Source organism: Mobula birostris, chromosome 18 (genome assembly GCF_030028105.1).
Source record: "Mobula birostris isolate sMobBir1 chromosome 18, sMobBir1.hap1, whole genome shotgun sequence".
NCBI classification, from domain to species: Eukaryota; Metazoa; Chordata; class Chondrichthyes; order Myliobatiformes; family Myliobatidae; genus Mobula; species Mobula birostris.
The window spans coordinates 62706974-62731663 of NC_092387.1; the positions used below are offsets into that span (position 1 = coordinate 62706974).

Here is a 24690-nt window from a genome sequence, read left to right on the forward strand (position 1 = left end):
AAAGATTCTGGTTGTCTTCTCAATCTTATACTTCTATCTGGTCTCCTGTCAGTTACTGATGCTGTAGAGTAAACATCCCAAGTTTGTCCAACCTCTTTTAGATGAGGCAAAGTGTGTCTTTGGAACAGGTTTTCTGGAAGACCACAATCTATGTGGAGCAGAAATAACATCTTCATGTCGCTGACAATCAACACTGTGCACCTCAGGGACGCATGTTTAGCCCACCGCTCTACACTCTCTACACCAATGACTGTGTGGCTAGGCACAGTTCAAATGTCATATATAAATTTGCTGATGACACAACTACCGTTGGCAGAATTTCAGATGGTGATGAGAGGGCATACAGGAGTGAGATACGTCAGCTAGTTGAGTGGTGTCATGGCAACAACCTTGCCCTTAACATCAGTAAGACCAAAGAACTGACTGTGGACTTCAGGAAGGGTAAGTCAAGGGAACACACACCAATCCTCAAAAAGGGCTCAGAAGTGGAAAGAGTGAGCAATTTTAAGTTCCTGGCCGTGAATTATCTGAGGATCTATCCTGGGCCTAACATACCAATGCAGCTACAAAGGAGGCACAACAGCAGCTATATTTCATTAGGAGATTGAGGAGATTTGGTATGTCACCAAAGACACTCGTAAATTTCTACTGATGTACCATGGAGAACCTTCTGATTGGTTGCATCACTGTCTGGTATGGTGGAGGGGGCGCGGGGCTACTGCATGGGATTGAAATAAGCAGCAGAGAGTTGTAAAATTAGTCAGCTCCATCATGGGCACTAGCCTCCATAGTATCCTGGACATCTTCAAGGAGCGATGCTTCAGAAAGGCAGTCTCCATCATGAAGGACCCCACCACCCAGGACATACTCAGTTCTAACTGCTACCATCAGGAAGGAGGTACAGAAGCTTGAAGGCATACACACAACCATTCAGGAACAGCTTCTTCCTCTTCACCATTGATTTCTGAAAGGATATTGAACCCCTTACTGTAATTCAGTTTTTTTCTCTATTATGTGTTGCATTGTACTGCTGCCACAAAGACAACAAATTTCACGACATAGGCTGGTGATATTAAACCTTATTCTGATTCCTCAAAAGGGTAGCGCAAATTGAATTGTTGAATCTTTGAGGCAGAGATTGATTTTTTGTAAGAGGGGCCATTAGGTTATCAATGAGAAGGTGGAGTTGAGGTGGCCTATTCCTGCTCATAATACAAAGGCTCCCATTAAGAACACTGAAGTGTTTGCTGTCAAAGGTACAGTATTTAAAACGTGTAGTCAGATTTATTGTGATCACTGTGGCCCTCTACTGGTAAATTTGGAAATTACCAGTAGTTTTGACAAAGTCTTCAAGTGGAATGTCCTTGTGGTTATTCCTGGCTAAGTCTATACAAGTAAAACGTGTTAACTATTTGAGGTCCTTCGTTAGTCAGTAGACCACGGATATTGCATCCTAGCTGTCTACATTGCTGGTGTGGTGCCAGTATGTAAACCAGGGAAGTACAATATAGGGAGCAAGCTGTTGCTCATACAGCAGGCTTCTCCTCTGCACACAGCTGATGAATCTAAAGGAATGGTAGAGACTGATACAGTTTGACACCACAGGATTTGCCAGTCAGCGTTGAACTCAACGTAGGACTGCCTTGGGGACTCCAGCCACAGATTTTTCCCTCTGAGCAAACTCCTGATGCCTTCCCAATGGGTGGGTATAGGCACAAGGCAGTGGAGTTTTCAGGTCAGAGTTTTCCCTCTCTAAATGCACAGCTGACAAGCCCCATCTGCTCGCAGCAACTGGTTTTAAGGTGCCAGTAAACCATCTTTTCCCCTGTCTCCTGTCAGTAGAAACGATTCCACTGGACTTAGTAGCCAAGCCACACATTAAGGGCAGGAGATGGACTTGGTTGACAGCCTATTGGAGACACAAGCCAAGGGGAGCATTAATAGGTAGTGGGACCTTATCCACCCCAACTGCCCTAGCTACGACAACCTTAAGTGTTAACTATTAGGAGGTGGAATTTGTGGGCAACTGCAAATATGGCATTTTCTGCTGGCTTAAAATAAAAAGTGCCTGGTGCAAGGTTCAATGGTTCCATTTAGTACCAGAGAAATGTGTATAGTATACAATCTGAAATTCTTACTCTTCACAGACATCCACAAAACAGGAAAACAAGCCCAAAGAGTGAATGACGGAAACACCAAATCCCAAATCCCTTCCCCCCCCCCACCCCACAAGGAGCAGCAAAAGTGTCGACCCTGTCGCCCTCCCCAAAGGTTGAAATAGGCTTTCAACCAAGATGTTGGCAATTTCTTCCCCCCTCCCCACCCACAGATGCCGAGTCCCTCCAGCAGATTGTTTATTGCTCCAGATTCCAGCATCTGCAAGACCCTGTGTCTCGCGATAGAGGTTGGTATTTTTCTTCTATCCACAAGGAAACACATTACAATCCCTGAACACACCCTATATTTAACACATAGATCCATGTTCAGTATTTCTAATCCATCATGCAACAAGTCATTTACAAAGCAGGTTTGTGTCTGATGAGACTAGTCCACTAGTGGCTAACAGAGACTCAATTCTCCAACCGGCCTATCCTGCATGGAAACATTGGGTAACCAACTCACAGCTGACATTCCGTTTTGAAAAATTTAATAGTTTATTAGAAATATTCAAACCTTTATACCATTATTTAGCAAAAGTCTTTCAAATTTCCATTTATCGGTTAATACTTTAAAGTAACTAACATGATGAGCATAGGCAAGATGGTGGCTGGCTTTTTAAGCCAGCTTTTGGGATGGTTTTTGTGTCAGTTATTGATTCTACAGTGTTGTAAACCTGTGGCAGTTACCATCTTTCCTCGTTCATCCACTGAAGAACCAGCATAAGGCACATCCCTGTGTCGGGAAGGCAGCAGGCTGGAACTCTGGGCTCAGGGAGGTGCTGTCTGACCCATTTCTTTCCAGCTTTTCCAAACCAGCAGATCTTTGCTTTTGGCCGGCACAACAACAAGCTTTCCCACTTGGAACCCCACAATCTGACCGATCCCATCATTGCGTCCCATGGATAAGAGCATGGTGAGGGCACCTAGGGGAGAAGAGATACCAGAGAGGTGAAAGGGTCCCATAATACCATGAGCAACTTCAGTCTCCATCTACGCTCTTTCCGCCAGAGAAAGCAGGATCTCACAGTGGCCACACATTTTAATTCCACATCCCATTCCCATTCTGACATGTCTATCCACGGCCTCCTCTACTGTAAAGATGAAGCCACACTCAGGTTGGAGGACAACACCTTATATTCTGTCTGGGTAGCCTCCAACCTGATGGCATGAACATTGACTTCTCAAACTTCCGCTAATGCCCCAACTCCCCCTCGTACCCCATCCCTTATTTATATACACACATTATTTCTCTGTCTCTCCTTTTTCTCCCTCTGTCCCTCTGACTATACCCCTTGCCCATCCTCTGGGTTCCCCCCCCTCCCCCTTTTCCTTCTCCCTGGGCCTCCTGTCTCATGATCCTCTCGTACCCCTTTTGCCAATCACCTGTCCAGCTCTTGGCTCCATCCCTCCCCCTCCTGTCTTCTCCTATCATTTTGGATCTCCCCCTCCCCCTCCCACTTTCAAATCTCTTACTAACTCTTCCTTCAGTTAGTCCTGATGAAGGGTCTCAGCCCGAAACGTCGACTGTACCTCTTCCTAGAGGTGCTGCCTGGCCTGCTGCGTTCACCAGCAACTTTGATGTGTGTTCCTTGTGGGATGGGCCAGTTTCTGTGCTGTACTTCTCTATGACTCTATTCAACCTCTCCCGAAAACCCAGGTCCTCAAGTCCTGGGAACTCTGCACTTTTTCCAATCTTATTGACATCCTTTCTGTAGGCAAGTGACTAAAACCATGCACAATACTCCAAATTAGACGACAGTAAGTCAAATAACCACACATTACAACAGTGGTGTGCAGAAAAGCATCTCTGAACACATTGAATCTTGAAGTGAATGGGCTACAGCAGCAGAAGACTATGAACATACGCTCAGTGGCCTCTTTATTAGGTACCTCCTGTACCTTGTAAAGTGGCCACTAAGCATATAAGCAGTATCTATAAACATAAACATTATCAATTTTTTTCAAGACTTCTTTGACTTTTATTGAACTAAGGACTGATTTAAAGAGAACGGGTTAATTTGACCAATTCCCCCCCAAACACATGCAGTCCAAACCTTTAATAGGAGCTTCCTTTCAATTGTATAAAGACGTGCAAAAGCAAAAAAAGGGTGGCATTTGCTTCTCTTCAGCACTTATCGTAGTGGCAAGGTAAGATTAGGTGCTTACTTTGTAAGGGACAGAGAGTGCTGATCCAATACACACGGGCATCTTTAGTTCAATGACACTTCAAGGCATCATAACCCCTTTCCCTAGGTAATATTTGAAGTAGTTTGCTAAAGCTGTCTGCAGGCTTACCTGGTTGGTACGTTTTCAGGGACTTTTTTGTCAGGCTCCGGACAATGTTGTCCACAGCCACGGCTGCGTGTAGTGCCGCATGATAGGCCATTTTAGGCTCTTTGACATTGGCACAATCACCTATTGCATAAACATTTTCCATCCCACTGACTTGCAGATGCTCGTTGACGTGCACGGCACCATCCTCAGCAAGCCGATCATCTGTAGGAAAAAAAAGATAAAGACTAAAATCACACACTCCAGCTGCAACCACTTCAAAGGACAGAGATAATTCCCGATTCAAACTCACCAAATCCAGTGGCAAACATCCATCCAATCACATTCTGCATTTACTGTTTAAGTATGACACAGTAGCATAGCAATTCATATAACGCTTTAAAACACCAGTGACTAGAGTTCAGTTCCCACCGCCATCGTAGTTCTTGCTTCTCCCCGTGACTGTGAGTTTCCTCCAGATGCTCCAGTTTCCTCCCATATTCCGAGGACATACGGATTAGGGTTAGTAAGCTGTGGGCATGCTGTGTTAGACAAGTACGTGTAGAATAGGGGTATGGTGGGCTATGGTCCGTGGAGGAATATGGGACTAGGCAGTAGGCTTGGCACAGACTAGATGGGCCAAATAGCCTATTTCTGTGCTGTTGTGCTCCATGATTCTTTGACTATTTAGAGAAAATTAGATTCTTCTTTAACACAGCTGTGGCTATGAACTAGGGAGCAAGGAAAATCAAGGGTATGGTATACCAGAATAAGGAATAATTTCACTTACCAAAAGCCTTTGAGTATGCTGAAGAGTTGATCCTTATTCCTGTACAGCAGATGACCATGTCCACTGTGATTTCCTCACCCTTGTCAGTCAATATTTTCATGTCAGACTGCACTTCATTCACTACGAGATCATGCAGGTTAGTGACTTTCTGTCCTATTGGAAAACAGAGTACAAAAAAAAAGTTTATTTGCTTCTCAATGCAAAATAATTCAAGTCCAAACTTCAAGGATGTGTGGAATTTGTATGTTCTCCCGTGACCATATAGGATTCACAGGGTGCTCCCATTTCCTTCCACATTCGAAAGATGTTCTATCCAGACATCCCGGGAGTTCCAGGAGTCTCCCGCATATCGATAGCGGCTCTCTGATGCCCGCAAATTATATACAATATCCCAGAAATCGATTTTTTAGAGGGGGAGAGGGAAAAAAAAAGAAAGAAAATGAATGAATCCTGCTTGATCTCTCTTTGTGCTAAGTAGACTTATCAGTTTTCTCTGTGGGCGGGCTTTACAGTCAACCTCTCTCCCTCTTCCATATTCCATCAGTTCCAGTTACTGCCCATCTGTAATGATGCTGAAATCATCCGGACAACTGTCGGTGATGAAGTACAAAAGCCTGGCGAAGAAATTGCCAAGGCTGGCGGTGACAACCTGACTACGCGAGGCTGTCCTGTATGGGCGGGGCATGTTGGTGTCTTAAAGGGGATTAGAGCGGGGTTTAAATTGGAGCGGAAGTCCGAAATTGTCCGCTAAGACATCTTTAAAAGTGCGCTCGCAGCAAGCAAGTTCTTTGGGTTTTTTTTTCCTGAAACACTTCCACTTACAGGTACATCGAAGCCCACGATGGGCTGGGTTTAAGCGCAGCCATTTTCAGAAGAAAAACCGATTTTCATAAATACCCGGCCCCCACCGAGGTCTCGTCATAGGACAGCGAACTGTTTACCTGTGCTACACACTTTATATGCATTTTGAATGACACTTTATTAAATAATATGGTAATATATTGTTTTATGTGGTGTGCATGATATATGTATTGTGGCTACACTGTGGTCCGGACAGAGGTTGTTTTGTTTGTGGACAATCAGCCAGATGCCAATAAACTTGAACTTAAGATACAGAACTTCTAAATTACTCATCTAAAATCCCCCATCTCGATGTAAAGAAGTAAGTTCTGATCCCGACTATTGCAGGCAATATGTGTGTGAGTGTGTGTGACTACAGATGTATATGCGATCGGACGTTGTCTGAATGGACGTTAAGCAGCACACACCTGTAATAAGGATACACCTTATGCTTTTATTTCTTTTAGGGACCACAACATATTAGGGAGGCTAAGCGCAGGGAGGGCTGCTCAAGTATTTCACAGTTCTTTTCAGCAGAAAACCAAAGTCCGACAGAGAAGGTCGCTAGAGCTGAGGTGTACTTTACATCTTTCATCGTTGAGCATAACCTGCCATTACAGGTGTGTAAGCACACAGGCAAGCTATTCAGGAAGATGTTTCCTGATTCAGAAATAGCAAAAAACTATGCCTGCTCATCAACCAAGACAGCAGCTATTGTGAACATGGCACATTAAGACAGAATTCAGAAGTCAGCTGTCTCACAAAACACTTGTGAATCTGATGTCTTGCAGAATTAACAAATTCATTGACACAGACTGCTATGAGGTTGAGACTTCCGGTTGAGACCTCCCTGAAATGAGTTTTTGCAGGGTGGGATGTCTGTCTATCCAACACACACAAAGTCCTGGACAAACTCAGCAAGACAGGCAATATCTATGAAGGGGAATTGGGTGGTTCATCTCCTGCCACTGTCTGCAAGAAGTTCGTACGTTCTCCTTGTGACTCCATGAGATTCCTCCAGTTGCTCTGGTTTCCTCCCACAGTCCAAAGATGTACTAGTTGGTCACTGTAAATTGCCCCATGATTAGGCTAGGATTAAATCAGGGGACTGCTGGTGGCATGGTTTGAAGGGCTGTAAGGTCCTTTTCCATGTTGTATCTCAGTAAGTAAATAAACACTCTACATTTTGGACCGAGGCCCTCCAACAGATGGGAAAAGTTGGGGTCAGAAGCCAGAATAAGCAAGAGAGAGAGAGAGGGTGAAGTACAAGCTGGCAGGTGATAGGGGAGACCAGGTGAGGGGGAGGTGGGTGTAAATGGGTGATGCTCGGTATAGTCTCCGTGGACAGAAGGACATGTTTCTGTGCTGTATCATTCCGTGACTGAGTGCTCAGAAGCAAAGAAGAGCCATAGGAGGATCAGGACTGGGTGACACCATGGACCGAGGAACAATGCACAGGTCCAGAAATCTGGGTTCGATCCCGACCTCCCACACTGTCCACGTGGAATCTGCAGGCTTTCACTGAAGCCACCTGGGCTTCTGCACTGGTTTCCTCCCATGTCACAGCCACATAGCAGTGAGCACGACGCCATCACAGAAGGGGGCATTTCACACTTTGAAGCTCAATTCTGGCACCATCTGCAAGGAATCGCTACATATCCTCCCCTACACGTCTTCCCAGGTGCTCTGGTTTCCTCCAGCAATCCAAAGACATACTGGATAGGTTAAGTGTTCATTGTAAATCGTCCTGTGATTAGTTAGGAGGTCAATCAGGCTTGTAGGCGTTGCTGGGGCACGTGGGATGAAACCCATGCGGTCGTGGGGAGAACGTACAAACTCCTTACAGACAGCAGCGGGAATTGAACTCGGGTCGCTGGTACTGTGAAGTGTTGTGCTAACCACTACACTACCGTGCTGGACAGTGTAGGGAGGCGTTAGGAGAATCATGGGGCAGTGAAATGTGGGGGAAAGGGAGCAGTAAGAACCTAGACTTGTTGGGTTGAAAAGACTATTATATTGTAAGATGTGCTAAGTATGATAATCTATCCTCAGGAAATCCAGGCAAGATACAAGGACAGAAATAAAGGGTTAAATTGCAATGAGGACTGAGTAAAGTTTTGAGGGGGCCTGGGGAAAAGGAGGATGACAAATTCAGAGTAACACACACACACAGGGAATGCTCGAGAAATCAGCAGGTCAGGCTGCTTCTATGCAGAGGAATAGAGTCAATGTTTTGGGCTAAGAAAGACCCTTCATAAACACAAGGGATTCTGCAGATGCTGGAAATCTAAAGCAACACACACAGAATGTTGGAGAAACTCAGTAAGCCAGGCAGTTTATACAGAAATGAATAAACAGTCGATGTTTCGGGCTGAGAACCTTCTTCATGTTTATGATAGGCTACAAATTCATCCAACCAGGTGAGACACATCCAACTAAGGGAGATACTACCCACATGGCGATCTCAAGGTATCGAGTGGCACCAACAGACATCAATGCACTCTCCAACTCTACACTAGTATGGAGAGAATAGGGAAAGGTGGGAGGCAGGTCCTGGAGTGGGATCTGGTCTTAGAGTCGGGGGGGGGGGGGGGGTGTGTATGGACCTCGGTCTGAAGGCAAACGTGGTTGGTGTCACTCAGATTTGGAGACAAGGAGCTCTGCTGGGAGGATTGAGAAATGAGGGGGCTGAATCAGGGGCAGGTGCCTGGAGAGAAAGTCCATGCTCCCTCCAGCTTAATTGATATCTGGCAAATATTAACCTTAAAAAGGGTCCCTGACAGGAGTCAGATTCTCAGTTCTGCACTGTATGGAGCTCAGGGAAGCTTCCAGCAGATGGACATTAAAACTTGCTTGTGCCTGGAGTCATCAACAGGCACATCTTGAAATAATGAGTTTTTATGTCCCAGACAATGATCTCCATCTATAAATTCGCCAGTGACACAACTGTTGCCAGTAGTAGATGGTGACAAGGAGGCATACAGAAGTGAGGAAGATCAGCTGGTTGAGTGGTGTTGTACTCAATGACCTTGAACTCAATATCAGTAAGACCAATGAATTGATTGTGGATTTCAGGAATAGGAAAATTAGAAGAACACACACCAGTCCTCATCGAGGGATCAGCAGTGGAAAGGGTGAGCAGTTTCCAGTTCCTGGGTATAAACATCTCTGAACATCTATTTAGGGTCCAACATATTGACTCAATTACAAAGATGACTCTGGCTATGTTCTTTAGGAGTTTAAAGCGACTTGGTATGTCACCAAAAACTCTAGCAAATGTCTATGGAGAGCATTCTGACTGGTTGAATCACCGTCTGGTATGGAGGTACCAATGCACAGGACTGGAAAAAGCTGCAGAGGTTTGTAAACTCAGCCAGGTCCATCATGGGTACCAGCCTCCCAGAAATGAGGACATCTTCAAAATGAGATGCCTCAAAAAGGCAGCATCCATCATTAAGGACCCCCACCACCAAGGACATGCCCTGCTCTCATTATTCCTGTCAGAGGAGGCAGCACAGGGACCTGAAGACAGTCAACAGTTTAGGAACAGCTTCTTCCCCTCTTCCACAAGTGTAAATATTGACTGAATGTTTGGTGTGAGGTGACTCAGTGCTGAAAATCGGTACAATTACATTCCATCCCAGTTACCAGAGACACGTGTGTGCATACCTCAAAGATCAAAGACAAGCCCATGGCATAACATTTATCAAGTCACTGAAATATTTTTAAAGCTTATTAAAAAAGCTGAGCTTAATTTGTCACATGTACATTGAAACATGCAGCAAAATGCATTGTTCTTGCATCAGTGCCCAACACAGGGGGTGGGGGGGGGGGAAGAGGCAGCCCATAACTGTTGCCATTCTCCCAACACCAGGACAGCATACCCACACCTCACCAAGCCTAACCCATACATCCATGTGATGTGGGAGGAACCATGGTCACCCAAAGGAAATCCACGCAGTTATGTAGAAAACATATGAACTCCTTACAGATATATTGGGGATTGAACACTGACATTACAGTGTCACCCTAGCGCGATGTTCTGAAGGTGCAATGATAACAGTAAAAATCAACCCCCCCCCCAAAAAGTGTAAAATCAATGGCCATTTTCGAAGGAGCTGTGAGAAAGCCTTGCCCTTCCATTATGTTATTACCAAGACTTCAGCCAACGTACCCAACTGAAGTTGAACTCCTTTCCTCAAGAGGATATCTTTCAACCCTTGCCTCACACTTGGTAAGAGCTGAACATCAGCCAGAGGAATCTTGGAATGAATCAAAGTCACCTATAGAAAAATGCAAGAAAAAAAATAAAGCAGTTAGGGTCAGGAAAGACCACAAGGATACAGGAGCAGGAGTAGGCCTCAAGACTTCTCAATCTTGCACTGCCATTCAATACGCTCATGGCTGATCTATGCTTGTTCCATCTCCACTTCTGTACCAAGCGAACTTGATACAAGATGGCACCTGTCGACATGTCTATACTTCTCCCTTTCTCAGTAAAGCAGCCAGCGTTATCAAGGACCCTACCCACCCTGGGCATACTCTCCCCCACCCCCAACCCCACTGGGCAGAGGATACAAAACCTGAAGGCATGTACTGTTGCAGATTTAATATTTCATTAATATTTGAGTAATATTGTAAATATTTGTTTATGCATCCTTTGTTGTTTACACAATTTATTATGGGTTATTTGTAAAAAGTATGTGAACGGACATGTCATTTCACCATGTCATAAGTGTGCACCTCACTAAAAGCAAAATCAAAACTAAGGCGGGTTCATATCCCGGGTTCCCATTGATTTCCTTTTGATTAGTTTTTGGAGATACAAAACACAAGTGGCGACACGTTTTAAAACAAGCCCGAGATGACTATTTACCTGATGAGGTACAATGAGATGTTAAGAGTTTTTAAAAAAAATACAGCATGTTTCCCCAACCACACCCCCTTCGGAAAGGATGGCCGAATAAAAAATAATAATAATAAATCGCTAAAAGGATGAAATTCACAGGTTCATAAATGGGTGGAGATTTATTTATTTATTTTTAAGAAGCGGAAGTGGCCGGCTATCAAAGACAGGCACATTTGATTGCACAAGAGTTAACTGGATTCCGTATACTGAGTGAATTGAGCAGCATTTTGAAGCAAGTGAAATAGCCATTGAAAAGGGAGTTCCAGTTTTGCTGAGTACACTAGGTGAAAAGCAGCAGTTTGCTGAGAAGTTTCACCACTCTAACCAACCCACCCGAAATGAGCTTTGCTGATCTTGTGAAAGTAATACAGGACCATTTAGAACCAAAATACTGTTGACTCCAGAACACCTTAGATTTCATAAGTGGAACACGAGTCCATTTCAACTTCAGTGCCTGATTTGAACAAAGTGTCTGAACATTGTGCAAATTCAGTAATAGGGTTTAATGATGCAATGCAAGATTGGTTAGTTTGTGGAATCTTACAAGGCAGCATCCAAAAACTGCTCCTACCTGAAGCACAACTTACATTCAAAACAGCAGCTGAAATTGGTGTATAAATGGAAACAGCAGACAAGACACAAGTAAGTTGCAGTCAGGAATGAACAAAATTGCACCATCCAAACAGAAACCTGCCTGCCCAAACGAATTTTGTTACCATTGTGACAGCGGCTCACGTACACATCAATGCAGATTTCAAGGTGCGATGGGCAGAAAATACAACAAAGTAGGACACATGCAAAGAGCACATCAGGCAACCAAAAATAAATAGACTGCACAGGGAAGAGAAAAAGATAAAAATCAAGCAGAAGTTTCAAAAAGGGCACTAATCAGCATGCTGTTGATGAAAAGTTTGATGATGAGAGAATCAGGACTGGGTAGCCTTGAGATTCAGCAGACTCAGCTGAAAGCAAATTAAGAAAGGTACTGGATGATGCCACAGCAGTGTTCAAGGAAGACACTGGAAAACAAACATGAAGGACAAAATAGTGTGAAATAAAAATACCACACCCTAGTTTTACAAAGCCCAGCCAGTTCCTTATACCATACATGATCAGCCAGTGAGCTAGATCGCTCGGAGGCTGAAAGAATTTGTTCCAAAAGAATCCTTTCCATGAGCCCATGGTCCCAGAAGCCAACAGGAATGGGTCTGTCAGGATCTGTGGTAATTTTACGGTCACCATCAACACAGTACTGAAAGTAGATCAATACCCTCTGCCCAGGATAGAGGACATCTTTGCAAACCTTTTTTTTTGGAGGGAAACACTTCAGCAAAGTGGACTTAGCTGAGGGCTACCTACAGATTGAGACAGAAGAAGAGTCCAAAGTGTTTCTCACCATAAACACTCACACAGGGCTTTTATCTCTGTAATAGGCTTATTTTTCGGGTAGCATCTGCACCTACACTTTGGCAAAGAGCTATGTACCAGGAACTGCAAGGCTGCCCAGGCACTCAGTGTTACCTGGATGGCATCATTGTTACGAGTAAAGATGATAAAGAACATCTCCAAAATCTCACAAGTGTTAAAATGATTAGGAGATTATGGGCACAGAGCACGGTGCAATTCTTTAAGCCAAGCGTTTACTGTGGTCACTCCAAAGCACAAGGATTATACAACTGCACTTAGAAAATTCAAGCAGTGGTGGATACTCCAAGGCCAAAGGACATCAATTACCAGAACAAGTTCCTACCAAACCTGGCTACAGTGCTCCACCCCCTTGAACTCACTACAACAGATCAGGAGGAAATGGCCATGGACAAAGCAGTTGTGAAGCGGCTTTCAAAAAGGTAAAGAAAATAGTGTTGTCAGACACTGCAATTAGCCTCACCATACGGTATAGGCGCAGTCAAGTCAGATGTTATAGGCGATAGAAGTGAATGCCCCATAGTCATTCCATCATTTTCCCTTACCGCTGCAGAGAAAAATTCCACACAGATTGACACAGAAGCCTCAAGTATGGCTTGCGGTGTAAAACGTTTGAACCAGCACCTGTATGGGAGAGAGTCTACCCTCATTACTGATCATCAACCACTGGTGCCCTTTTTCAGTCCATAGAAAGGTGTTTCACCAACAGCAGCAGCACAAATGCCAATATGGGCTCCGTTTCTCGGAGAGCACAATTACAAGACTGAATTCAAGAGGACAACTAATGAAAATGCTGATGGATTGTTCTGTTTACCGTTGGTCAAGGAAATATCTGGAAAGTTTACAAAAGAGGACACTCCTCTTAACGTATTCTCCCTAATGCAACTTAAAAGTCTCCCTGTTATGGCAGAGATGATCCAAAGGGAAACCAGAAAAGACCCCACACTGCATTTTCTTAGGTCTACATGGCAACGAAAAATAGCAGGAAGTGCAGTAGAAACTCCAGTTCCCCCATTTTTACCAGTGCTGGGATGAAATTGCCCTTGACGAAGGCTGTCTTACGTGAGGATTGAGAATTGTTGTACCATCATCTAGGCGTGGTCAAAATTAAAGAGTTGGCTTGAAGGTTTGTCTGGAGTATTCACTGCTAGGGGCGGAAGTTCCCACTTGCTTCAAAAAGGCAACAATTATACCAGTGCCTGAGAAGAATAATGTGAGCTGCCTTAATGACTATCACCCGGTAGCACTCACATCAACAGTGATGAAATGCTTTCTCTTTCAATATTTTTATTAGTTTCTACATAGGAGAATACAGAGTACAAGAAAGTATATATAAAGGTCGAAAAAAAAAACAACTACCAATTACATTCAACTACTGCACAGAGTCTTGTCATCTTCAGAAGTTTTCTGATGACTCTGCCATAGTTGGATGCATCAGCAAGGGAGATGAGGCTGAGTACAGGGCTACGGTAGGAAACTTTGTCACATGGTGTGAGCAGAATTATCTGCAGCTTAATGTGAAAAAGACTAAGGAGCTGGTGGTAGACCTGAGGAGAGCTAAGGTACCAGTGACCCCTGTTTACATCCAGGGGGTCAGTGTGGACATGGTGGAGGTTTACAAATACCTGGGGATACGAATTGACAATAAACTGGACTGGTCAAAGAACACTGAGGCTGTCTACAAGAAGGGACAGAGCCGTCTCTATTTCCTGAGGAGACTGAGGTCCTTCAACATCTGCCGGACGATGCTGAGGATGTTCTACGAGTCTGTGGTGGCCAGTGCTATCATGTTTGCTGTTGTGTGCTGGGGCAGCAGGCTGAGGGTAGCAGACACCAGCAGAATCAACAAACTCATTCGTAAGGCCAGTGATGTTGTGGGGTTGGAACTGGACTCTCTGACAGTGGTGTCTGAAAAGAGGATGCTGTCCAAGTTGCATGCCATCTTGGTCAATGTCTCCCATCCACTACATAATGTACTGGTTGGGCACAGGAGCACATTCAGCCAGAGACTCATTCCATTGAGATGCAACACAGAGCGCCATAGGGAGTCATTCCTGCCTGTGGCCATCAAACTTTACAACTCCTCCCTTGGAGGGTCAGACACCCTGAGCCAATAGGCTGGTCCTGGACTTATTTCATAATTTACTGGCATAACTTACATATTACTATTTAACTATTTATGGTTCTATTACTATTTATTATTTATGTTGCAACTGTAACAAAAAACAATTTCCCCCGGGATCAATAAAGTATGACTATGATTATGACTATGACTATTACTGTATATCATTATACCTATTCATAATAAGAATCTCATTAACCCGTATTCATGTAGGTTAGTCAAAGTTATATTGAAATATACTAATTTATTACAAAAAAAGAGTCTAACCCCTAACAAGACAAAAGCTGTTTATTAAGGAGAAAAAAAAAGGTTAAATACCTTCTCGTATAATAAAAATGAATAATAGCCAACATCTAAGTTTAAACAACAAATTGAGGGTTTTGAAAGTTTTGGAAATAATTCAGAAAGGGCCCCCACAATGTATGAAAGTCTTGACGAGATTCAGAAATTGAACAATGAATCTTCTGTAAATCTAAGCATGACATAACGTTGCATAACCATTGAGCATGAGTAGGAGGAGAAACATCTTTTCATTTAAACAAAAGCGCCCTCCTAGCTATAAGAGAGCTAAAGGCCAAAATATGTAAATCTAATGTCTTCAACTTGATATCTTGTCCTGCAAAAATACCGAATAGGGCCAGAGGATTAAGCTTAAAATTGACTTTGAAAAGTAAAGAAAAAGTTTGAAAAACTTCCTTCCAATATTTTTCAAGACATGAACAAGTCCAAAACATTTGAATTAATGAAGCTTCTCCATTATTGCATCTGTCACAGTAGGGAGATATATCTGAATAAAAATGAGATAGCTCATCTTTAGTCATGTGGACTCTATGTACCACCTTAAACTGTATGAAGGAATGGCGAGCACATAGCGATGACGTATTAATCACTTCAAAAATTTCATTCCAAATTTCCTCAGATATTGACATCTGTAAATCTTGTTCCCAGAGATTCTTAATTTTGTCTAAAGGAACATTCCTCGTCTCCAGTAACATACCATATATATTAGATATTGAACCATTATAAAAAGGTGTCAAATTAAAAATTACATCTAGTAAGTTCTTATTTGAGCTTATAGGAAATGTACATAACTGAGATCTTAGAATGGCTCTGATTTGTAGATATCTAAAAAAGTGAGTTTTGGGTAGGCTATATTTAGCCGACAATTGCTCAAATGAAAGAAGATTTCCTCCAACAAGCAGGTCCCAAAAACATTTAATACCCAACCTGTCCCATTCTTTAAAGACTAAATCAGTCATGAAGGGTTTAAAAAAATTAGAATAAATGGGACTAGAAAGGGAAAATCTCAATAAACCAAAATGTTTTCTAAACTGTATCCAGATCCGCAGAGTATGTTTAACTATTAAATTATCAGTTAGTTTACTTACAAATAAAGGAAGTGAGGGTCCAAGAAGAGAAATAGAAAATTTATTAACAGAATTAGCTTCTAAAGAAACCCATACCAGACAGTCTGCACCATTAATATAATATAGCCAAAACGTAAGCTATCGTATATTAACTGCCCAGTAATAAAACCTAAAATTAGGTAAGGCTAAGCCTCCAGAGTTCTTAGGTTTTTGAAGATGAACTTTAATTAAATGAGGACATTTATTTTTCCATATATAGGAGGATAAAATAGATTCAAGAGAGTCAAAAAAGGATTTAGGAATAAAAACAGGTAAAGCCTGAAAAAGATATATAAATTTAGGTAGAATAGAAGGTGATGAATTGAGAGCTTGGATACATACATGGAATTATGATGTAGTGGCCATTACAGAGACTTGGCTGGCACCAGGGCAGGAATGGATTCTCAATATTCCTGGATTTCAGTGCTTTAAAAGGGATAGAGAGGGCAGAAAAAGGGGAGGAGGGGTGGCGTTACTGGTCAGGGATACTATTACAGCTACAGAAAGGGTGGGTAATGTAGCAGGATCCTCTTTTGAGTCAATATGGGTGGAAGTCAGGAATAGGAAGGGAGCAGTTACTCTACTGGGGGTATTCTGTAGGCCCTCTGGTAGCAGCAGAGGTACAGAGGAGCCAATTGGGAGGCAGATTTTGGAAAGGTGCAAAAGTAACAGGGTTGTTATCATGGGTGACTTTAACTTCCCTAATATTGATTGGCACCTGATAAGTTCCAAGGGTTTAGATGGGGCAGAATTTGTTAAGTGTGTCCAGGATGGATTCCTGTCACAGTATGTGGACAGGCCGACCAGGGGGAATGCCATACTAGATCTAGTACTAGGTAATGAACCGGGTCAGGTCACAGATCTCTCAGTGGGTGAGCATCTGGGGGACAGTGACCACCGCTCCCTGGCCTTTATAATTATCATGGAAAAGGATAGAATCAAAGAGGACAGGAACATTTTTAATTGGGGGAAGGCAAATTATGAGGCTATAAGGCTAGAACTTGCGGGTGTGAATTGGGATGATGTTTTTGCAGGGAAATGTACTATGGACATGTGGTCGATGTTTAGAGATCTCTTGCGGGATGTAAGGGATAAATTTGTCCCAGTGAGGAAGATAAAGAATGGTAGGGCGAAGGAACCATGGGTGACAAGTGAGGTGGAAAATCTAGTCAGGTGGAAGAAGGCAGCATACATGAGGTTTAGGAAGCAAGGATCAGATGGGTCTATTGAGGAATACAGGGAAGCACGAAAGGAGCTTAAGAAGGGGCTGAGAAGAGCAAGAAAGGGGCATGAGAAGGCCTTGGCAAGTAGGGTAAGGGAAAACCCCAAGGCATTCTTCAATTATGTGAAGAAAAAAAGGATGACAGGAGTGAAGGTAGGACCAATTAGAGATAAAGGTGGGAAGATGTGCCTGGAGGCTGTGGAAGTGAGCGAGGTCCTCAATGAATACTTCTCTTCGGTATTCACCAATGAGAGGGAACATGATGATGGTGAGGACAATATGAGTGAGGTTGATGTTCTGGGGCATGTTGATATTAATGGAGAGGAGGTGTTGGAGTTGTTAAAATACATTAGGACAGATAAGTTCCCGGGGCCTGACAGAATATTCCCCAGGCTGCTCCATGAGGCGAGAGAAGAGATTGCCGAGCCTCTGGCTAGGATCTTTATGTCCTCGTTGTCCACGGGAATGGTACCGGAGGATTGGAGGGAGGCAAATGTTGTTCCCTTGTTCAAAAAAGGTAGTAGGGATAGTCTAGGTAATTATAGACCAGTGAGCCTTACGTCTGTGGTGGGAAAGCTGTTGGAAAAGATTCTTAGAGATAGGATCTATAGGCATTTAGAGAATCATGGTCTGATCAGGGACAGTCAGCATGGCTTTGTGAAGGGCAGATCGTGTCTAACAAGCCTGATAGAGTTCTTTGAGGTGGTGACCAGGCATATAGATGAGGGTAGTGCAGTGGATGTGATCTATATGGATTTTAGTAAGGCATTTGACAAGGTTCCACATGGTAGGCTTATTCAGAAAGTTAGAAGGCATGGGATCCAGGGAAGTTTGGTCAGGTGGATTCAGAATTGGCTTGCCTGCAGAAGGCAGAGGGTGGTGGTGGAGGGAGTACATTCAGATTGGAGGATTGTCACTAGTGGTGTCCCACAAGGATCTGTTCTGGGACCTCTACTTTTCGTGATTTTTATTAACGACCTGGATGTTGGGGTAGAAGGGTGGGTTGGCAAGTTTGCAGGCGACACAAAGGTTGGTGGTGTTGTAGATAGTGTAGAGGATTGTCAAAGATTGCAGAGGGACATTGATAGGATGCAGAAGTGGGCTGAGAAGTGGCAGGTGGAGTTCAACCCGGAGAAGTGTGAGGTGGTACACTTTGGAAAGACAAACTCCAAGGCAGAATACAAAGTAAATGGCAGGATACTTGGTAGTGTGGAGCAGCAGAGGGATCTCGGGGTACATGTCCACAGATCCCTGAAAGGTGCCTCACAGGTGGATAGGGTAGTTAAGAAAGCTTATGGGGTATTAGCTTTCATAAGTTGAGGGATAGAGTTTAAGAGTCGCGATGTAATGATGCAGCTCTATAAAACTCTGGTTAGGCCACACTTGGAGTACTGTGTCCAGTTCTGGTCGCCTCACTATAGGAAGGATGTGGAAGCATTGGAAAGAGTACAGAGGAGATTTACCAGGATGCTGCCTGGTTTAGAGAGTATGCAATATGATCAGAGATTAAGGGAGCTAGGGCTTTACTCTTTGGAGAGGAGGAGGACGAGAGGAGACATGATAGAGGTGTACAAGATAATAAGAGGAATAGATAGAGTGGATAGCCAGCGCCTCTTCCCCAGGGCACCACTGCTTAATACAAGAGGACATGGCTTTAAGGTAAGGGGTGGGAAGTTCAAGGGGGATATTAGAGGAAGGTTTTTTACTCAGAGAGTGTTTGATGCATGGAATGCACTGCCTGAGTCAGTGGTGGAGGCAGATACACTAGTGAAGTTTAAGAGACTACTAGACAGGTATATGGAGGAATCTAAGGTGGGGGCTTATATGGGAGGCAGGGTTTGAGGGTTGGCACAACATTGTGGGCCGAAGGGCCTGTACTGTGCTGTACTATTCTATGTTCTATGTTCCATATTCATTTTAATAGAATTAAATTCGTCCGATCTACGATATTGAAAGAGGTGACCAATTTAATAATATCTTTTTTACATGGTTCAATAAAGTAAGAAAGTTTTATTTAAACAGGTGTTTGTAATTTTTAGTGATTGGTACACCCAAATAAGTAAATTGATGTACGTCTTCCTACAGATGCTGCCTGGCCTGCTGTGTTCCATCAGCATTTTGTGTGTGTAAATTGATTTCTTACAATTTTAAAAGTGAGGTTAGTATTAATTGATACCAAATTATTTAAAGGAAATAATTCTCTCATGTAGGTTCAATTTATATCCTGAAAACTGGCTAAAATGGGAGAGTAAAGAAAGTACACAAGGTAATGAGGTCTCAACATTAGAGATAAAAAGCAATATATCATCAGCGTAAAGTGAGATTTTGTGAGTGATACCTCTCCTTAAAATACCACAGATACCATTAGATTCTCGAAAAGCAATGTCAAGGGGTTCTAAAGCTAAATCAAAAAGCAAAGGACTCAACGGACAGCCTTGTCTAGGTCTGTGGTGAAGTTTAAACGGTTTGGAATTTTGAAAATAAGTAAGAACCCAAGCAAAAGGAGATAAATAAAGTAATTTAATCCATTGAATAAAATCTGGTCCAAAATTAAATTTTTTTTAAGGTTTTAAATAAATGTTTCCATTCAACCCAATCGAGGGCCTTCTCAGCATCCAAGGATATCACACATTCCGATATCTCCTGAGAAGGAGAGTAAGTAACATTTAATACATGGTGTATATTAAAATGGGAGTGTCGGTTTTTAATAAATCCCGTCTGATCATCAGAAATAATAGGTAGAATATTTTCAATCCTACTAGCCAAAACTTTAGAAAGAATTTTAGTATCTACATTAAGTAATGAAATTGGCCTATATGAAGAACATTCAGTTGGATCCTTGTTCTTTTTTAGGATAAGCGAAATAGAAGCTTCATAAAAAGATTGAGGCAAACTACTCAATTTGAAAGAATCCAAAAAGACTAAGTGTAATTGCGGTATAATTAATGAAGAAAAAGCCTTATAAAATTCTCCAGAAAATCCATCTGGACCTCCCGAGCCTTCCCTGAGTGTAATGAATGTATAGCCTCAGCGATTTCCTCATATGAAATGGGTTGATCCATCTGTTTGTGATTATCTGCAGACAGTGCAGGGATATGTAATTGATCTAGAAAATTATTCATTACAGTATTATCTCAAGGGGAATCAGAACGATAAAGTTTAGAATGCTTTGAGAGGTTGGTCATGACTAGACTGAACTCCTGCCTCAGCAAGGACCTGGACCCATTGCAATTTGCCTATCACCACAATAGGTCAACGGGAGATGCGACCTCAATGGCTCTTCACACGGCTTTAGACCACCTGGACAACACAAACACCTATGTCAGGATGCTGTTCATCGACTATAGCTCAGCATCTAATATCATCATTCCCACAATCCTGATTGAAAAGTTACAGAACCTGGGCCTCTGTACCTCCCTCTGCAATTGGATCCTCGACTTCCTAACCGGAAGACTACAATCTGTGCAGATTGGTGATAACATCTCCTCCTGACGATCAACACTGGTGCACCTCAGGGGTGTGTGTTTAGCCCACTGCTTTACTTTCTTTAAACCCATGACTGTGTGGCTAGGCATAGCTCAAATACCATCTATAAATTTGCTGATGATACAACCACTGTTGGTAGAATCTCAGGTGGTGACGAGAGGGCGTACAGGAGTGAGATATGCCAACTAGCAGAGTGTTATCGCAGCAACAACTTGGAACTCAATGTCAGTAAGATGAAAGAGCTGATTGTGGACTTCAGGAAGGGCAAGACGAAGGAACACATACCAATCCTCAGAGGGATCAGAAGTGGAGAGAGTGAGCAGTTTCAAGTTCCTGGGTGTCAAGATCTCTGAGAATCTAACCTGGTCCCAACATATTGATGCAGTTATAACGAAGGCAAGGCAGCGACTATACTTCGTTATGAGTTTGAAGAGATTTGGTATGTCAGAAATACACCCAAAAACTTCTATAGATGTACCGTGGAGAACATTCTGACAGGCTGCACCACTGTCAGGTATGGGGGGGGGGGGGGGGGCTACTGCACAGGACCAAAAGAAGTTGCAAAGTGTTGTAAATTTAGTTGGCTGCATCCTGGAAACTAGCCTACAAAGTACACAGGACATCTTCAAGGAGCGGTGTCTCAGAAAGGCAGTGTCCATTATTAAGGACCTCCAGCACCCAGGGCATGCCCTTTTCTCACTGTTACCATCAGGTAGGAGGTACAGAAGCCTGAAAGCACACACTCAGGAACAGGAACAGTTTCTTCCCCTCTGCCATCCGATTCCTAAATGGACATTGAAACTTTGAACACTACCTCACTTTATTAATATATATTATTTCTGTTTTTTGCATGATTTTTAATCTATTCAATATACTATACTATAACTTATTTATTTATTTATTTTCCTTCTATATTATGTATTCCGTTGAACTGCTGCTGCTAAGTTAACAAATTTCACGACACATGCCGGTGATAATAAACCTGATTCTGATTCTCTAATTCTGGTGGCCTGGGATGATTCAGCAGACTGAGCAGTTTGCCATGCCTTGTTCTGGATGCCAATGTGCCTAGAAGAAAGGTGTCCAGAGCAGTCAGAACCACTTCCTGCAGTCCCAGGTCAACTCATACAACCACCTTGGAGGAAGCCCCAAAACCCAAGATTGTTTCACAGCCACAAGTCTCATCTGCCAAGGAGAAAGACACTCCTTCTCAGGAAAAACATCAGAAATACTCCACAGCGATTAAATCTTTAGGCCTGAATGGGACAATTTAAAATTTACTATGCTGTGGATGTCTATATAATAGTTGTATTATATGGTATATTGTGTATGTAGATACAGAGTACTAGAGAGCAACGCGTTACATATTTGAATCGAGTTGCATTCTATATTGAGTTGGAACTTACAGCTAAGTAGGAGGAGTGTAGTGTATTTAATATTTCAGTAATATTGAATATTGTAAATATGTTTTTGACTAGGCATTTTGTTGTTTACATAATTCATTACAGGTTATTGGTAAAAGAATGTGAATGGCATATGTCATTTTGCCACCATATCACAAGTGTAAAAGTAAAAGTGAAAATGAAAACTAAAACTAAAATGCTGGGCTCACGTTTTTCTTCCAAGAAGTTTTTGAAGTTACAAAACATAACACGAATCACAGATTCAAGGACAGTTTGGCACCAGAATGCGTGACACTTGCGAGCTGCTCCCAGCATTGGTTGTTAATGCAAGTGATATTTCACTGTATGTTTTTAAGTATATGTGACAAATCTTAAATCTGAAATTGAAATCAGCTTCTACCCCGCTGTTATGACTATTGAACAGTCCTGAGTATAATAAGATGGATTTTTTACATCACATTACCTTATTATAATCTTGCACCTTATTGTCTACCTGCACTTTCTCTGTAACACAGTACTACATTCTGCTATTGTTTTTCCTTGGTCTACCCTCAATGCATTGTGTAATGGGTTAATCTGTATGAACAACATGCAAGACAAGCTTTTCACTGTGTCTTGGTACATGAGGCAACAGCAAACAAATTGAACCCATGTCCCTGGTACTGTGAGCCAGCAGCCTAGCCTGCTGCACCACTGGTCTGCCCATCCATGCTCCCCAGTCTTGCGTTAAGACCGACGATGTTACTACATACCTCTTTGTCAGGATAATCAGTTTTGAGTTCTGCTGCCATTTCCACACCAGCTGACCCACCCCCGACTACAGCGATTCGTGGAGCTGCCCGAATCTGTGAAAGTACAGAAAGTTTATGATGCTCATTACAGAACCACAACTACAGAATTTTAATTTCCTGTTGGATAAACCATCATTTCACAGTCTGTAACACGGTATTACCTTCACTGCAAGATCTTCATACATCTGGATGGCTTCTTCCATTGGAACTGGGTCACCAAATTTTCCAGGGAAGGGGCCAGAGCTTCCAGTGCCCAGAATAAGGTGTGAAAAGTGCACAGCCTTCAAAACAGAAAGGCCAGTTAGAATTGCATATTGAAAAAGTTTGTGTCTCATAGCATTTAGATACCTAGACTTGCACAGCTAAAGATGGAGTCAACACAAATGAACATAAAAGTGCCTACCTCCCCACTCTTCAAAATTACTTCTTGTTTTTCCAAATCAATATTGATGACATAACCTTGCTTGAAGTTCTCTCCAAATGTCTCTTTGAATGAAATAAATGTTTTCTTCGCAAATCCTAACAAGGAGAGAAAAGTGGAACTAAAGGGATTATTATTGTATGTGTTTCTAAGTATCTTGATTGTAATTGATTTATTATTGTCACATGTATCAAGATACATTGAAACGCTGGTTTTGCATACTGATTGTACCAATCAAACATGATGCACTGACGCAGAACAAGGTAAAACAATAATGCAGAATAAGGTATAACAGTTACAGAGAAAGTGCAGGTAAACAATAAGGTGCTAGGTCATAATAAGGTAGATTGTGAGGTCAAAATCCATCTTATCATACCAGAGAACTATTTAATAGTCTTATAAGAGTGGAGTAGGAGCTGTCCTTAAGCCTGGTGGTACATACTTTCAGGCTTTTGTATCTCCACCTGATGGAAGAGGGAAGAAGAGAGAACGCTCAGGGTGGCTGCTTCATTGAAATGCCCATTGAGGAGAGGATGATTTCTATGAGGTCCTGAACTGTTTCCATACCAAGCCATTAACGTCCAGATAGGATGCATTTCATTGTGCAGTAGCAAAAATTGGTAAGGGTTGATGGACAGGCCACATTTCGAGCTTCTTGAGGAAGTAGAGGCATTGATGAGCTTTCTTGGCCGTGGTATCAATGTGGTTGGATGAGGACAGGCACTTAGTGATGTTCATTCCTTGGACCTTGAAGCTCTCAAACCTCTACCTCAGCATCATTGATGTAGACAGCAGCACATGCCCACTCCTCTTCAAGTCAGATTGTTTTTGCTTCACCGAGTACACAACACAGAATAGGATAATGGTTTAGATGACAAATGTCTTCAGTCAGCGGGATGGCAACCTTCATAAAACTGAAAATGTCTTCTTAGAGGTTATATTTGCAGTCTGATCAATGCTCTTTGAACACTAATAGAATCAAGTGACAAGGTTGAGGTCTTGGCTTCTGTCCAGTATTGCAAACTGCTGATTTGCTTGTCTAGCAGGGTGGAAGACTGATACAACCCACAACCTCAACTAAGGTCTTAGTTCAAGACGCTACCTTATCTTTAGAATTGGAGCATAAACATGCAATGCAAATGATTAAAAAACTGCTCAAGATTGAAACTGGGCATCAAGTTTGTTATCTATACCAATTTCAGTAATGGATTACAATTAGTCAAGCAGATTCTTTGCAGCTAATTACTTGCAGCATAATATTTGTAATAGTATTGTGGAGAACTGAATCTCATTTCCTAATGACACTAACCAACTTTACTGAGCTAACAACTGTCCTAAAGCTCCTTCCAGTGGGTGGGGGGAGGTGGGGGAGAGGGAAGAGTACACACTGGCTCTTCAGAGTTCATCTCTGTCACCCTCTGAAGACCTGATAAAATGGAGATAAT

At 42.6% G+C, this 24690-nt stretch overlaps 1 protein-coding gene across 2 annotated transcripts in view; it reads right to left on the reverse strand.

Annotated features, from left to right (window-relative positions):
* Positions 1-2649: 2649 nt before the first annotated feature.
* The window catches only part of LOC140212174 (ferroptosis suppressor protein 1-like), a 32788-nt gene continuing 10747 nt past the window's right edge, over positions 2650-24690 (reverse strand). For both annotated transcript variants that reach the window (XM_072282819.1, XM_072282820.1), the window contains exons 3-9: positions 23228-23343; positions 22986-23105; positions 22786-22878; positions 10235-10343; positions 5221-5373; positions 4455-4655; positions 2650-3082 (exon numbers count right to left, since the gene is read on the reverse strand). In XM_072282819.1, coding sequence (XP_072138920.1) covers positions 2928-3082; positions 4455-4655; positions 5221-5373; positions 10235-10343; positions 22786-22878; positions 22986-23105; positions 23228-23343 — 947 coding nt within the window. In that variant the 3' untranslated portion in view covers positions 2650-2927. The remainder of the gene's footprint in view (positions 3083-4454; positions 4656-5220; positions 5374-10234; positions 10344-22785; positions 22879-22985; positions 23106-23227; positions 23344-24690) is intronic.